Source organism: Salmo salar, chromosome ssa02 (genome assembly GCF_905237065.1).
Source record: "Salmo salar chromosome ssa02, Ssal_v3.1, whole genome shotgun sequence".
NCBI lineage: Eukaryota > Metazoa > Chordata > Actinopteri > Salmoniformes > Salmonidae > Salmo > Salmo salar.
The window spans coordinates 49,892,402-49,907,399 of record NC_059443.1 but is presented as its reverse complement, the minus strand read 5'-3'; the positions used below and the strand labels follow the sequence as shown (position 1 = coordinate 49,907,399).

Below are 14,998 nucleotides of genomic sequence, written 5' to 3'. Positions count from 1 at the left end.
GATGTCTATGGGTTAAATGCATTATTTTCTTCTTACAGTACATTAGAGGTAGAGAATGCACCAGACATGGCTTTGATGGTTTGCTAGATTGACAGTGACAATTGGAGCTGGAAAGGGGTCAGAAGCTTTAAAGAGTGAGAGAGAGTGTGTGTGTGCCCAGATTTATCAGGTGGACCACATACAGTCGATTTCGGCCTGGAGGTCTCTTATTAGCCATTCACGCTAACGCACTGCAGGAACCCCATCTAACATTAATGTGGCCAAGGTTTTCCCCTATCTCCTTAAAATGCCAACAGCGCGGCATGACGAGGGGAAGGTGCCACAATCCACTGTGACAGCGTGGAGTGACATGGAGGTGCTTGTCAGTACGCATCACGGCCAGGGCAGCAAGCACTGTTGACAGATGTCGCCATGGTGTCCATGAGTGTGTTTCTTGGTGACGGTCGATGGCTCAAGACGTGTCGCCAATGCCAGGACCATGGAAACCTATGTAGCCTAGACATAGGCTGAGTGATTAACTATCATAGTGTGTGGAGTGGACTAACACACAGACACACCAAGGGTGAGCGGCTGGGGCCAACCCGAATGGCGCAGTGGTCTAAGACACTGCATTGCTGTGCTAGCTGTGCCACTAGAGATTCTGGGTTAGAGTTCAGGCTCTGTCGCATGCCGTCCGTGATCGAGAGTCTCATGGGGCGGCGCACAATTGGCCCAGCATTGTCCGGGTTAGGGGAGGGTTTGGCCGGCAGGGATGTCCTTGTCCCATCGCGCACTAGCGACTCCTGTGGCGGGCCGGGCGCAGTGCACGCTGACACGGTCGCCATGTGTACGGTGTTTCCTCCGGCACATTGGTGCGGCTGGCTTCCGGGTTAAGTGGGCATTGTGTCAAGAAGCAGTGCGGCTTGGCTGGGTTGTGTTTTGGTGGATGCACGGCTCTCGACCTTCGCCTCTCCCGAGTCCGTACGGGAGTTGCAGCGATGAGACAAGACTGTAACTACCAATTGGATACCATGAAATTGGGGAGGAAAAAGGGTTAAAAGACAAAATAATGGGTGGGCGGCTAACACCCTCTAACATGTCTGTAACGGTTGTCTGTGGAAGAAGGAGTAGACCAAAGCGCAGCGTGGTACGTGTTCATGATGTTTATTATAACTGAACACTGAAACAAAAAACTAAGTGGAACAAAACGCAACAGCTCTGTCAGGTGAACACACCAAACAGAAAACAACTACCCACACCAACCCTGTGGGAAAAGGCTACCTAAGTATGGTTCCCAATCAGAGACAACGATAGACAGCTGTCCCTGATTGAGAGCCATACCCGGCCAAAACAAAGAAATACCAAAACATAGAAAAAGGAACATAGAATGCCCACACTAAGTCACACCCTGGCCTAACCAAAATAGAGAATAAAAACCTCTCTATGGCCAGGGTGTGACAATGTCACAGTTAACCAACGCTGGACACCATATTCAGCACCTTGTTATATCTGCCAGTCTGTTTCAATCTCAAATGTAAAACTGTTTCCCAAAGATGCTTTCAATGCAAGCCCAACTAATATTCCCTAGCAACAGTTTGCTGGGATCTAATTGGCTCATCTCGCTTTAGTGGCATGCTCTGCAGAATTCAAATAAGTCATTTAATATGTGCTTTTTTGACTTGTTCCAATTTGTTCTAATCTGTGTTTGATTTTCAAATGGCATCTCGGTCATAAATTCATTTTCATTTGGGCTGGCTGCCAGGCTTTATATTCATCTTGTGCTTCGTGATGTTCATGTACAGTCCAAGAATCTGGGTTAGAGGCTGCCAAGATCTTTGGAACTGCTCCAATAGATTGCAACGCAGCCAATCTGTTTGCACAAGGCTCCCTCCCCCAAATCTCGATCCTGTTCATTAGGGCCTGCAACGGAAAACCAAAATGAGCGTTTCTGTTTAATTCCGTTTTCTTCCGTTTGGTGCCTAATGAGCACAACCCTGATGGCTTCCAGTCCCCCATGGTATTTGCCAATATTTGCTGTTCAATTAGCCAACATGAGATCATATTATGAGGTCCTTGCTTACTGTCAACGTATGTGAGCATCCCAAAGGGGGCATCCTATTGCTTAGTACACTGCTTTATTCCATGTCACCTTGGATGAAAGGAAAAATTCACTACTGTTTGCTAAATAGTCCAAATTAAAACTACCATTGGTCCGTACAGTTACAATATTTGTGCTTAGTGACCAGAATGTAATTATTAAACATTGTTTTGTAACTGCAGATAAATACTTAATTCCATGTATTTGTAGGATATTGTGGTCAAAAAGAATACATAAGATTAAATTAATGACAAAATAAAAATAAAATACTTTTTGAGTTATTGTTACGCCATGTTCTTAACTTTAAAAAAAAGTAAGCAATTCAGCTAACATTACATCTCTGTAATAAGCCAGTAAATCTCCACTTGTGTTCTAAATATAACATATTTATAAATAGTTTTGAGTCCAAAGACTCATTCTGGCAAGCTCGAGATAAGTGTGCAGGAGTTTATCCAAAGTCATTCCTTTGGTATTAGCACGTAGAGGTGATGGCAGTCCGTAGTAGGCGTCTCCCCCAGTCCTACATGCCCCTAGACGGTGATCTTGGGTCAGTTTAGCCTTTTCCCCACTAATGGTTAAGGTTATAATTGGAGCAGGAGACGCTAATCCTGGATCTGTACCTAGGGGAAACTTCAACCAGAGTATCCTACACAGTCAGTCCCTCTCTCCAATCTCTTCCGTACTGGGAAAATGTCACTGCGTCACCGGAGAAGGACAGGCTCACCACGACAGGAAGCACCAGGGCCATCTGACCTTGGTCACTGTTGAAAGTGAATCCTGGGACGCTCCCTCGGGAGGAGGGCCGTAAGCAGAAAAAGACCCGCAAACCCCCCTCCCCCCCACCGATATTTAATTCATCATAGGGTCCGTGTAAACTTTATTAATAGGGCTTCTTTTTTTTGCTGCGGCGCTAACTCTATTCACAACCCTCGCCTTGCATATCTAGCATGTTCCATACATTTTAATGAGCCATTACATAAACCAGCATACATATTTATTTTCATCTCTCATTGAGGCTACAGAAGGGATTTTGAATGCAGAGCGAATGACAGGCTTAGAAATATTGAAGAGTGGTGAGAGAGAGGTGTAAAAAAAAAAAAAAACATAGATCAGCTTTTTAATGAGGCCTGGAGCGTCCATCATTAAGCCAGCAGTCACACTAAAGTGACTTTGTTCTCTCTCTCTCTCTCCTCCAAAGCATTTGTCCCGCCGCGCATGAGATGACGCACATGCTTATAGATGTTGAGATCCGAGCCAGAGATCAAGGTCAGCCCAGATCGGCGCCGTCAGGTCCACGAACCCCAGGGGACATTGTCGGAGAAAAAAAAAGTGATTCTCGCCCAATCAGCCAATCAACCGGGCCCTGCCTTCCGTCCCTTGGGCCAATCGAAGGCGAGGGAGAGCTTCATGGGCAGTCATTTCTCGTTAAAACCAATAAACGTGCCCTGCTTCTCCCTCTGAAGAAGCATCGGGTGGAGCTGCACTCGATAGCTCTGCCTGGGAGAAATGCGCTGACATAGCAACAGTGCTGATGGAGAGTGCGGGGTTTGAATGGGCGGCACACATCCCGTATTGACAGAAGTGCTAAAATCGAAATGCAAGCATCCCCAGTGGGTTTTAATCGAGGGCTATTTACTGCCGCCTTGTCATTGAGATAATTTCTTATCTGTGAGTGGGTGTGCATGTGTTTGAGTGCAACCTCAAGGAGACATGCCTCTAAAACGTAGCTTCTATTGGTTTCTATATCCCCAGTTTCCAAGTCCATCGCACTCCCCTGCATTAGAATAACGTTGAGTGTCAGGAAACACTGGCCTTCTGGTGGTGTTGACAAGCTGCCAAACTGAATATTCCCAGCCTGTGTAATTATGATCTGTGGAATTGATTCCCCTCAGTGATCGTAGTTGGACGTCGTGCGGCTCATTGATTCTGAGATGTATGGTCCTCATTTGGGAGGTGTGTAGCTTAAAGTTTGCACCGATAGCTTTGCCGGTTTGACAGATGCCTTCATCAAAAGGGACTAGCATAGATTACAAATAACGCATTGATTCTGCTAAATCAATCCTCCAAGCCATTATCTCTGCGCATCGGGTCAGTATGCAGACTATTGCACAGTTTGTAATTGTCTGCTTACTTTTTGTCCCATTCTGTAAGTTCCCAACTAGTCTTGTCAGAGTGCTTTGGTTCATTGAGGTGGTCCAAGCGTGTCTGTATAAAAAATATATATAATTCAAACAAATTTTATGCCATTTTATTCATGTAGAAGCAGCTTAAGTTCCTTTGAAAGTGTTTCAGTGTTTCATTGTGGACATACACTGTCCAAAGTTTTAGAACACCTACTAATTCAAGGGTTTTTCTTTAGTTTCTACATTGTAAAATAGTAGTGAAGACATCAAAACTGTGAAATAACACATATGGAATCATATAGTAACCAAAAAGTGTTAAACAAATCAAAATGTATTTTAAATTTGAGATTCTTCAAATAGCCACCCTTTGCCTTGAGCTTTGAGCTTTGCACACTCTTGGCATTCTCTCAACCAGCTTCACCTGGAATGCTTTTCCAACAGTCTTGAAGGAGTTTCCACATATGCTGAGCCAACAAGTGCTCAGCATATGTGGGAACTCCTTCAAGACTGTTGGAAAAGCATTTTCCTTCACTCTGCGGGCCGACTCATCCCAAACCATCTGAATTTGGTTGAGGTTGGGGGATTGTGGAGGCCAGGTCATCCGAGGCAGCACTCCATCACTCTCCTCCTTGGTAAAATAGCCCGTACACAGCCTGGAGGTGTGTTGGGTCATTGTGCTGTTGAAAAAAAATCATAGTCCCACTTAGCCCAAACCAGATGGGATGGCGTATCGCTGCAGAATGCTGTGGTGGACACGCTGGTTAAGTGTGTCTTGAATTCTAAGTAAATCACAGACAGTGTCACCAGCAAAGCACCCCCACACCGTAACACCTCCTCCATGTTTTACGGTGGGAAATACACATGCAGAGATCATCCGTTCTCGCACTCCGCGTCTCACAAAGACACGGCGGTTGGAACCAAAAATCTCCAATTTGGACTCCAGACCAAAGGACAAATTTCCACCGGTCTAATGTCCATTGCTCGTGTTTCTTGGCCAAAGCAAGTCTCTTCTTATTGGTGTTCTTTGGTAGTGGTTTCTTTGCAGCAATTCGACCATGAAGGCCTGATTCACAGAGTCTCCTCTGAACAGTTGATGTTTATGTGTCTGTCACTTGAACACTGTGAAGCATTTATTTGGGCTGTAATTTCTGAGGCTGGTAACTCTAATGAACTTATCCTCTGCAGCAGAGGTAACTCTGGGTCTTCCATTTCTGTGGCGGTCCTCATGAGAGCTAGTTTCATCATAGAGCTTGATGGCTCTTGCGACTGCACTTTCAAAGTTCTTGAAATGTTCCGTATTGACCGACCTTCATATCTTAAAGTAATGATGGACTGTCGTTTCTCTTTGCTTATTTGAGCTGTTCTTGCCATAATATGGACTTGGTCTTTACCAAATAGGGCTATCTTCTGTAACCACCCCTACCTTGTCACAACACAACTGATTGGCTGAAACGCATTGAGAAGGAAAGAAATTCCACAAATTAACTTTTAACAAGGCACACCTGTTAATTGAAATGGATTCCAGGTGACTACCTCATGAAGCTGTTTCAAAGAATGCCAAGAGTGTGCAAAGCTCTCATCAAGGCTAAGGGTGGCTATTTGAAGAATCTCAAATATAAAATATGTTTGATTTGTTTAACACTTTTTTGGTTACTACATGATTCCATATGTGTTATTTCATAGTTTTGATGTCTTCACTGTTATTCTACAAAGTAGAAAATAGTAAAAAGAAAGAAAAACCCTTGAATGAGTAGGTGTTCTAGAACTTTTGACCGGTAGTGTACACAAAACATATTCAAGTTTGTATACATTTATGTGTGTATGTGTTTATAAATGTGTGTTTATGTACGTATGTTAATTTGTCTCTCTTCTCACCTTGCCTCACGTCTGCCGTCTCTCCACAGGAGAGGACTTTGTGGTGGTGCAGCAGGAAATCGTCATGATGAAGGACTGCAAGCATTCTAACATCGTGGCCTACTTTGGCAGTTACTTAAGGTAGCATATTTAAAGGGCCGTACCCCGTGCTTCCTCCGCCACCATCCCTTCCCTCCTCCACCCCTGCCCTGGCTCAGTCATTTCCCAGCCACTCTCAGGCTTTGAAGTACACACACACACACACACACACACACACACACACACACACACACACACACACAGGCTCAGCGTATAGTCGTTCTCCACTGCAGCCAAGCTACGGTCAGAGCCTCCGTTCCAAGCCGCACTAACGGTTGCATGCTAACAATGTGGCTAATTGCTAACTCCGGGGAAATGCTTTGTATTGAACTGCTCAAGACAAGGGGAGGTGAGGGAGGTGGAGGGTGGCCATTTTGAGAAGTTTTAACGCATTGGTTGGCCGGAGGGCAGTTGTGGCCTAATAGCCAAACCGCATCATGCTGTGTCACAACCTAGAAAAAGACTCCCAAAAGCATTCATCCATACTCTCTCTCTGCCCCCCCCCCAGACTCCACCCCGCCTCTTTGCTTTTGCTTTTCACTCAGACTATTTTGAGCCGTACAGTATCGATTATAATGTAATTTGTTTCCTTTTGCTCTTTACAGGAGAGATAAATTATGGATATGTATGGAATATTGCGGGGGAGGGTCCCTACAAGACATATATCACGGTAAGCATACACAACAACATACAGTGCACAAACACACACACACATATACACACGCGCACACAAGCATTTGAAAATGATGGCTCAACCTGTTCGATCAAGCCAAATTCAATACGTTTCGGTGTATGGTTTAAGCTAATTCCTCACTCAAGCTAGATGTCCTCTTACTAGGTGTACGTCCCAAATGGCACCCTATTCCCTTTTATAGTACACTACTTTATACTACGGCCCAGGGGGAATCGGTTGCCATGTAGGACGTAACCTAGCTCCTACCACATAACCAGACAGACAGTTAACAGATTCTTATTATGCTTTTTCTTCTTCTTGTCTTGGGGGGATCATCTGCAGTTGCTACATCCATTTTTGGACTTTAAAAGAGATGATATATATCCATTTTATTTTAGAAGAATATAACTTATAAATTGCCTCACGCGCTTAGTTCAGCTGTCTTACCCCATCACAACCCAAAATATAAGCTGGTTTTACGCCAATATTTGTAGACGTTGTAGTTGTAAACAAAAACTGTATAGATTTAAAACATGGCTAAAACTATAAGTTTGATGTCATGGGTGATCAGTTTTTTCATCCATAGCTCCATCTATACATTTGAGTAGTTACATTTCTTCAGCCCCATCCCTGAGCTATTTACGAAAGTACTGGTGGCGTGACCATTTTGTAATTGTTCGAACTGCAGATCGCCCATTTAAAGAACAGGTCATTAGAGCAGCCGTCTTTTAGCAGCTGTTGTTGCACTTGTGTGCACACACACAGACACACACATACATACACTCACACAGAGACGGTGTTGATTCTGCTCGTAATGGCGGTGCTGGGCTCAGTCGGCTGCGAGGCCCCTCATTAGAGAGACAGAACAGCAGTCAACACCACCAACTACCGTTGATCTCATCCTCCCACATATCGGCTCCCCGCTGCCACGGAGACGACACGCTGCTCATAATGTCCCCAACCCTAGGCTCCGTCTACGTCTCCGGAGTAAATAGAGGGTCACCGAAATGGAAGGCTTGCGTGCTCGGCGCACTGTCCCTCGTGGCCTTCACAATGCCCAGTAGGTTTGTCGCATCGTTACATTCCTTTAACCTCCATCGTTTAGTTGTTGGATATTCTTAACAAGCCATAAGGGGGCATGTTGATTAGTCTAACATAGCTTCCTCTCCTTTTCTCCTTTCCATCTGCATTGATCTGAACATGGAAGATAGGTGAAAGCAGTATGGTAGACCCTAGCTGGGAATATGCTGTCACCTGTATAGGTTATTTCGGGTCAGTGCCGATGAAAGAAAGAATATAAAGGAAGGAGGTAATTTTAGACTGAGTTTTCCGATTTAAACATGTTAGGTTCTAACTCGCGGACGATTAGTAAATCTCAAACCAAGTTTATTCACCCTATGGGTCAGACAGCTGAACAAACAAAGACATGTTTCCACCAGCACAAGTATATATACCCCAATTTGGGTGAAGTCTCCTTCTTCCCTCTAAACATTACATCTTTATTTCTAGGTAGGAAGTTAAGTGATGCGGTTAATAAACTGTTCCTTCTCCCTTAATGTGACCTGACCTGACCTCTGCCCCCATTCCTCACTAATCCACAGCTCTCCACCCTTATCAGTGACCGCAACCGTTTGATTGCCTTTCCTTTACACATGTCCAAACTTAATTGACTCCACCATATACATTCCTCCTTCAGATAACCATTAACTTCTGGTGTAGAAACCAGACTGTGGCCCTTCTCCTTTCCAAAGGATACCTGATGATTAACAATATTTCAAGTTTAGAAGTCAGAACCCATCAAACAGGATCAATGAGTTAGCCAGCTAACCTGTGTAACTATTTAGAAGTAAATTCCTAATTTTTTGGAAAGATAAGCTTGAAAGGGGCGGCAGGTGGTGGTTAGAGTGGTTAGAGCGTTGGACTAGTAACCGAAAGGTTGCAAGATCGATCCCCGAGCTGACAAGGTAAAAATCTGTCGTTCTGCCACTGAACGAGGCAGTTAACCCACTGTTCCTAGGCCGTCATTGAAAATAAGAATTTGTTCTTAACTGACTTGCCTAGTTAAATAAAGGTAAAATATAAAGAATAAAATGGGAATGTTGTAATTGATTCAACTGGCTAACTTGGTGACCCTGCTTTTTGATATACCCCTTAGAAATGTAAGAGAAAGTTAGTTTAATTAGCTCCATCATGTGACTAACTGCATCTTTTAATCAGAGCCCAATCAACTGGTGCTATCATGACTTGCAATCTACTTAGTAGAACGTTTAAGAAGATTAGTCTCCAACACAGCCTTGGATTGGAGCAGGATAGAGTACGATGCGTGTTCTAACTCAAACTGAAGACAGGCAGACAGACAGACATGTGAGTCAATTCCGGAGGATCATGTTTGAATAGACTGTTATTTTATTTGATTAAACAGGCGATCTCATTGAGAATATGCAATTTACTGTATACTACTATAAATGTTATTGAAATCTAAGAAGAACCTAGGAATCTAGCTCTGTCTAATTCAGTAGCAAATATATTTTTGTTCTGTTTTTAATAGGGTCCTGTTGTGCCTGGTCTGTCCAGTCATAACTATTCTAGAGTCCCAATAATGACCTTCAAATAACCTAACGTTGCCAGGTAAAGCTGTCAGATCAACATCCAATTGTGAACCCTGAACCTACATTGCCCACCTTGAACCCCTATTGTTGATTTGGGGTTGAAGCTGAGGTTAAATGACACAAAAACTGTACATTGATGATTTTTAGGGGCAAATTTAACAAACAAGCAATATTGATGTAACTTGAAATGCAGATGTGTGCCCACATAAGACCTTTAGCTGAAATAATACTAATGAAATGCATGATACATTTGAGTTCAGGTACCAGATGTTATCTCAATAACCAATGGCGAGGAACCTTTTAATAAAGCACCAGTGTTTCTCAGGCTCCAACCATGTCTCTCCTTATCTTTCAGTGACGGGGCCTCTTACAGAATCACAAATAGCCTACGTGTCTCGAGAAACTCTTCAGGTACGTCCATTCAGTTTGCCTCTTCCAGCACTCAAGCATTCACTCTTCTTCAGACAGATGTCTTTCAGCTCAAAGCCTTTGAACTGCCTCTTACTTTTGATTTTATCCATCCGCTCGAAATGAGATTGAAAACAGGCGTTGGCAATTGCAACATCGTAGGACTATTGTTGTTATTGATTTGTTCGATTTTGATACACACAACTATTATATCATAATAAATCCACTATTACAAATCCTCCAAAAATAAGTAAACAGACTGTTCCTTTCCTGGTAAAATGACAATTCTCTTATGCTTTGGAAAAGTATGTGGCTGATTTTGGTTGAATGTGAATTGGCTTAAAAGGGACACCATATTAGGATGGGATATTATTTGTGAAGAGGTCAATAGACTGACTCACTGTCTGCATTTTTCCCTCCACAGGGTCTCTACTATCTACACAACAAAGGGAAAATGCACAGAGACATAAAAGTAAGGTGGGAAAATGGCAGGTTCCATTGCATAGAATAGAATTGAGTGCACAAAGGTAAGGTGGGACTGGGACAATAACCGTTTCAGGCATTGTGTAAATTAGGATAGAATAGAGTTTATTGTCCTCTTCAAGAAAATAATTTTACACAAGCTTGTACCTACACACAAATAGACCAATAACACCTTCACCCAGACATGTACAAAAAACATTTACAGTAGTTTAGTGTGTTCCTCTGGAATTTCTTGGCATAGATGGGTAATAGCTATTATAAAAACATTTCTGACACTAATAGCCACCATTTGAATCCCCAACAAGACATCTTTCAAAGTCACTTCAGGCTTTTCCCGTTTGGTCGTTCCCATGTGAATTTGCGTTCGATAGATAGCCTTGTTAAGAGACTGCTGCATAAATGAAACTGCATTGAAAATGTGCAGATACAAGTTAGTTAGACATTTGATATGTTGTTGAGAAAAAATATTTAAAAACGTACTAAATGCTTACATAAGCCTATGCAACTGCAAATCCATTGAAGTTGTAATTTTATTTTATCTGCACAAAGGGAGCAAACATACTGTTGACAGACAACGGGTACGTCAAACTAGGTAAGGACTCCAGACGTCCAACTGTTTTCTTTGATGTGTGTGTTTCAATATGATGAATAATGGCAATTGGTGAGTATGTGAATCGCCACCTGGCGATGATTGACAAGCTGTTAATTGCGCTTGGCTGTGAATAGCACCTTCTGCTTTCACATTGTGTGTGTGTGTGTGTGTGTGTGTGTGTGTGTGTGTGTGTGTGTGTGTTTATATTCAATGTGTGTGTGTTTTTATATTCAATGTGTGTAGTAGGCTAAATCAATTCTGAGATGCTTGGACAGTGATTGGAGTAATTGTATATCAGTGCTACCACTACAATTTATATCATATTCCTTTTGGAAATATTACCTGCACCAGCTTACAAAAAATGTAAATTACTACAATGCATGAGCATTGCATGATTTTCATTGATTTCAACATTGCTATGCATAATTTATAATTTACTACAGAGCGAACCAGGCTTAGGAAATGGTCATCAAACATTTATTAGACATTCACTGTATTAGTGATAAACTGTTGATTGCATTTGGACATTTACAGCTGAAGTCGGAAGTTTACATACACTTAGGTTGGAGTCACCAAAACTATTTTTTCAACCACTCCCCACATTTCTTGTTAACAAACTATAGTTTTGGTAAGTCGGTTAGGACATCTACTTTGTACATGACACGAGTAATTTTTCCAACCATTGTTTACAGACAGATTATTTCACTTATAATTCACTGTATCACAATTCCAGTGGGTAAGAAGTTTACATACACTAAGTTGACTGTGCCTTTAAACAGCTTGGAAAATTCCAGAAAATGATGTCATGGCTTTTTTCTGATAGGCTAATTGACATCATTTGAGTCAATTGGAGGTGCACCTGTGGATGTATTTCAAGGCTTACCTTCAAACTCTTTGCCTCTTTGCTTGACATCATGGGAAAATCAAAAGAAATCAGCCAAGACCTCAGAAAAATAATTGTAGACCTCCACAAGTCTGGTTCATCCTTGGGAGCAATTTCTAAACGCCTAAAGGTACCACATTCATCTGTACAAACAATAGTACGCAAGTATAAACACCATGGGACCACGCAGTCGTCATACCGCTCAGGAAGGAGACGCGTTCTGTCTCCTAGAGATTAACGTACTTAATGCGAAACGTGCAAATCAATCCAAGAACAACAGCAAAGGACCTTGTGAAGATGCTGGAGGAAGTACAAAAGTATCTATATCCACAGTAAAACGAGTCCTGTATCGACATAACCTGAAAGGCCGCTCAGCAAGGAAGAAGCCACTGCTCCAAACCCACCATAAAAAAGCCAGACTATGGTTTGCAACTGCACATGGGGACAAAGATCGTACTTTTTGGAGAAATGTCCTCTGGTCTGATGAAACAAAAATAGAACTGTTTGGCCATAATGACAGTCGTTATGTTTGGCCTCCAAAAGGGGGAGGCTTGCAAGCCGAAGAACACCATCCCAACCGTGAAGCACTGGGGTGGCAGCATCATGTTGCTGTGTTTTGCTGTAGGAGGGACTGGTGCACTTTACAAAATAGATGGCATTATGAGGTAGGAGAATTATGTGAATATATTGAAGCAACATCTGAAGACATCAGTCAGGAAGTTAAAGCTTGATTGCAAATGGGTCTCCCAAATGGACAATGACCCCAAGCATACTTCCAAAGTTGTGGCAAAATGGCTTAAGAACAAGAAAGTCAAGGTATTGGAGTGGCCATCACAAAGCCCTGACCTCAATCCCATAGAAAATTGGTGGGCAGAACTGAAAAAGCGTGTGCGAGCATGGAGGCCTACAAACCTGACTCAGTTACACCAGCTCTGTCAGGAGGAATGGGCCAAAATTCATCCAACTTATTGTGGGAAGCTGGTGGAAGGCTACCCGAAACGTTTGACCCAAGTTGAACAATTTAAAGGCAATGCTACCAAATACTAATTGAGTGTATGTAAACCTCTGGGCCACTGGGAATGTGATGAAAGAAATTAAAGCTGAAATAAATCATTCTCTCTACTATTATTCTGACATTTCACATTCTTAAAATAAAGTGGTGATCCTAACTGACCTAAGACGGTGAATTTTTACTAGGATTAAATGTCAGGAATTGTGAAAAACTGAGTTTAAATGTTTTTGGCTAAGGTGGATGTAAACTTCCGACTTCAACTGTAGATGGGAATATAACTATAAAGTCAGTTTCTCAAATTTTTCATTATTTTCTTGTCAGCTGACTTCGGCGTCTCGGCCCAAATCACAATGACCATTGCCAAGAGAAAATCCTTCATCGGAACACCTTACTGGTAATGTCCTTCATCACTTCCCCCCTTCTATCAATTCTCTCTGTCCCTTGATACCCAAGTCAGGTGAATCTATCCATGGATCTATCGTCCACCATTTTGTCAAGCAGGATATGAATGTGCCCTTCGATTGATTTTAAAGGGTGTTTAACCCCTTAGAGTCGTTATCCGTTGCCCCTGTAAAAATCCAATTAGCATAATGAAAACATTTCCATCAAAATCCATCAGTTTAAGCTGGAGATATGTTTTTTTTGCATTGCATCCGCCAATGTTGTACTTCTGCATATGTGGTAAAAGGTGGCAGAGTACCCTAACCCCTATTCCGACCCTTACCCTAGACCGGGTTCGTATCCAAATCCTGACCCTGCCCTCCCCTTACACTGATACATCACACTCTTTCCCTTATTTGAGCCCACCCCTCTCTTTATTCATGTTTTGTTTAGTCTGTTTTGTTTTGACTTCTGTTTTGTTGTTTTTTCATTTCTATAATTATAAAGCGACCTTCTTTCCTTGAAAGCTCTATATAAGTCCCATGTAGTAGTATTATTATTATTATACCTGGCGAAAAAGTATTTGCCCCCTTTCTGATTTTCTCTATTTTTGCATATTGTTGATACTGAATGTTATCAGATCTTAGATAAAGGGAACCTGAGATAACCCCCCCCCCAAAAAATATTTTTATGCCTATTTATTTCATTTACAAAGTTATGCAACACCCAATTCCCCTGTGTAAAAACATTATAACACTTTTTTTTTTTTAAACAATTCCCCAAAATGGGAATTAAGCGAGTTTTGGTTGGGTTGCCACCCCCAACCTTGGGGGCAAAACATTTTAGTGGCACCCCTAGTGGTCAAGCCACCGCTAAACAAAAGTTTAGAAATATTTACAAAATGTGTTAATATTTTAAACATTTTATAAGCGAGTAATTGGCACATACAGTGGGTTATACAGTTGAGTTCAGAGGTCTTGGTTGAGATGACCCTGTAGTGTTAATTGCTATTGACTGTGCCAAAGCTATGTGGTGAACGGTACATTTAACTGAGCCGACTCCCTGTGTGCAGGATGGCACCTGAGGTGGCAGCCGTGGAGAGGAAGGGCGGGTACAACCACCTGTGCGACATCTGGGCGGTGGGCATCACCGCCATCGAGCTGGCAGAGCTGCAGCCGCCCATGTTCGACCTTCACCCGATGAGGTTAGCGTTTGGACCTGTTGGCATCAGACCAGGGCCCCCTTTTTTTTTTAAAGGAGAGTGGACTCTCCTTTCGTGTGTATATATATATATATTTTTTTTTGACAGAGACCGTTATGAAATGAAGAGCACAGAGAGAATGGAGACACAGAGTAGGGCCGGTAGGTGCCGGGATTCTTATCCATGCATGCAGGGGAATCGTATACACTCACCTTCCGTATGTATTTGGACAGTGAAGCATATCTTTTTTGGGGCTCTATACTCAAGCATTTTGGATTTGAGATTAAATGTTTCATATGAGGCGACAGTACAGAATGCCACCTTTTTATTTGAGGTTATTTTCAGACATATCTGTTTTACCGTTAAGAAATGAAAGCATTTTATGTAGCTAGTCTCCCATTTGAAGTGAAAAGTATTTGGACAAATTCACTTATAATGTATTGAAGTAGTCAATAGTTAAGTATTTGGTCCCATATTTCTAACACACAATGACTCTACAAACTCGTTTTATGCGTTTGCAGTACGTAAAGAAAGCAGATCATAATTATTTTCAATGTATGTTTAGAAAGTTAGTACCTTTTAACTGAGTAAAAGCAAGGATTA

The 14,998-nt window shown here is 42.3% G+C and overlaps 1 protein-coding gene across 6 annotated transcripts in view; it reads left to right on the top strand.

Moving 5' to 3' along the window:
• Positions 1-14,998, top strand: part of LOC106585154 (mitogen-activated protein kinase kinase kinase kinase 3) — a 116,996-nt gene that overhangs the window by 46,922 nt on the left and 55,076 nt on the right. For 4 of the 6 annotated variants that reach the window (XM_014171069.2, XM_045705361.1, XM_014171052.2 and 1 more), the window contains exons 3-9: positions 6,105-6,195; positions 6,759-6,823; positions 9,791-9,846; positions 10,268-10,315; positions 10,876-10,918; positions 13,135-13,207; positions 14,267-14,398. In XM_014171069.2, coding sequence (XP_014026544.2) covers positions 6,105-6,195; positions 6,759-6,823; positions 9,791-9,846; positions 10,268-10,315; positions 10,876-10,918; positions 13,135-13,207; positions 14,267-14,398 — 508 coding nt within the window. Of the gene's footprint in view, positions 1-6,104; positions 6,196-6,758; positions 6,824-9,374; positions 9,455-9,790; positions 9,847-10,267; positions 10,316-10,875; positions 10,919-13,134; positions 13,208-14,265; positions 14,399-14,503; positions 14,557-14,998 lie in introns of those variants that run through there. The other 2 variants (XM_045705364.1, XM_045705365.1) reach the window with 2 other exon arrangements.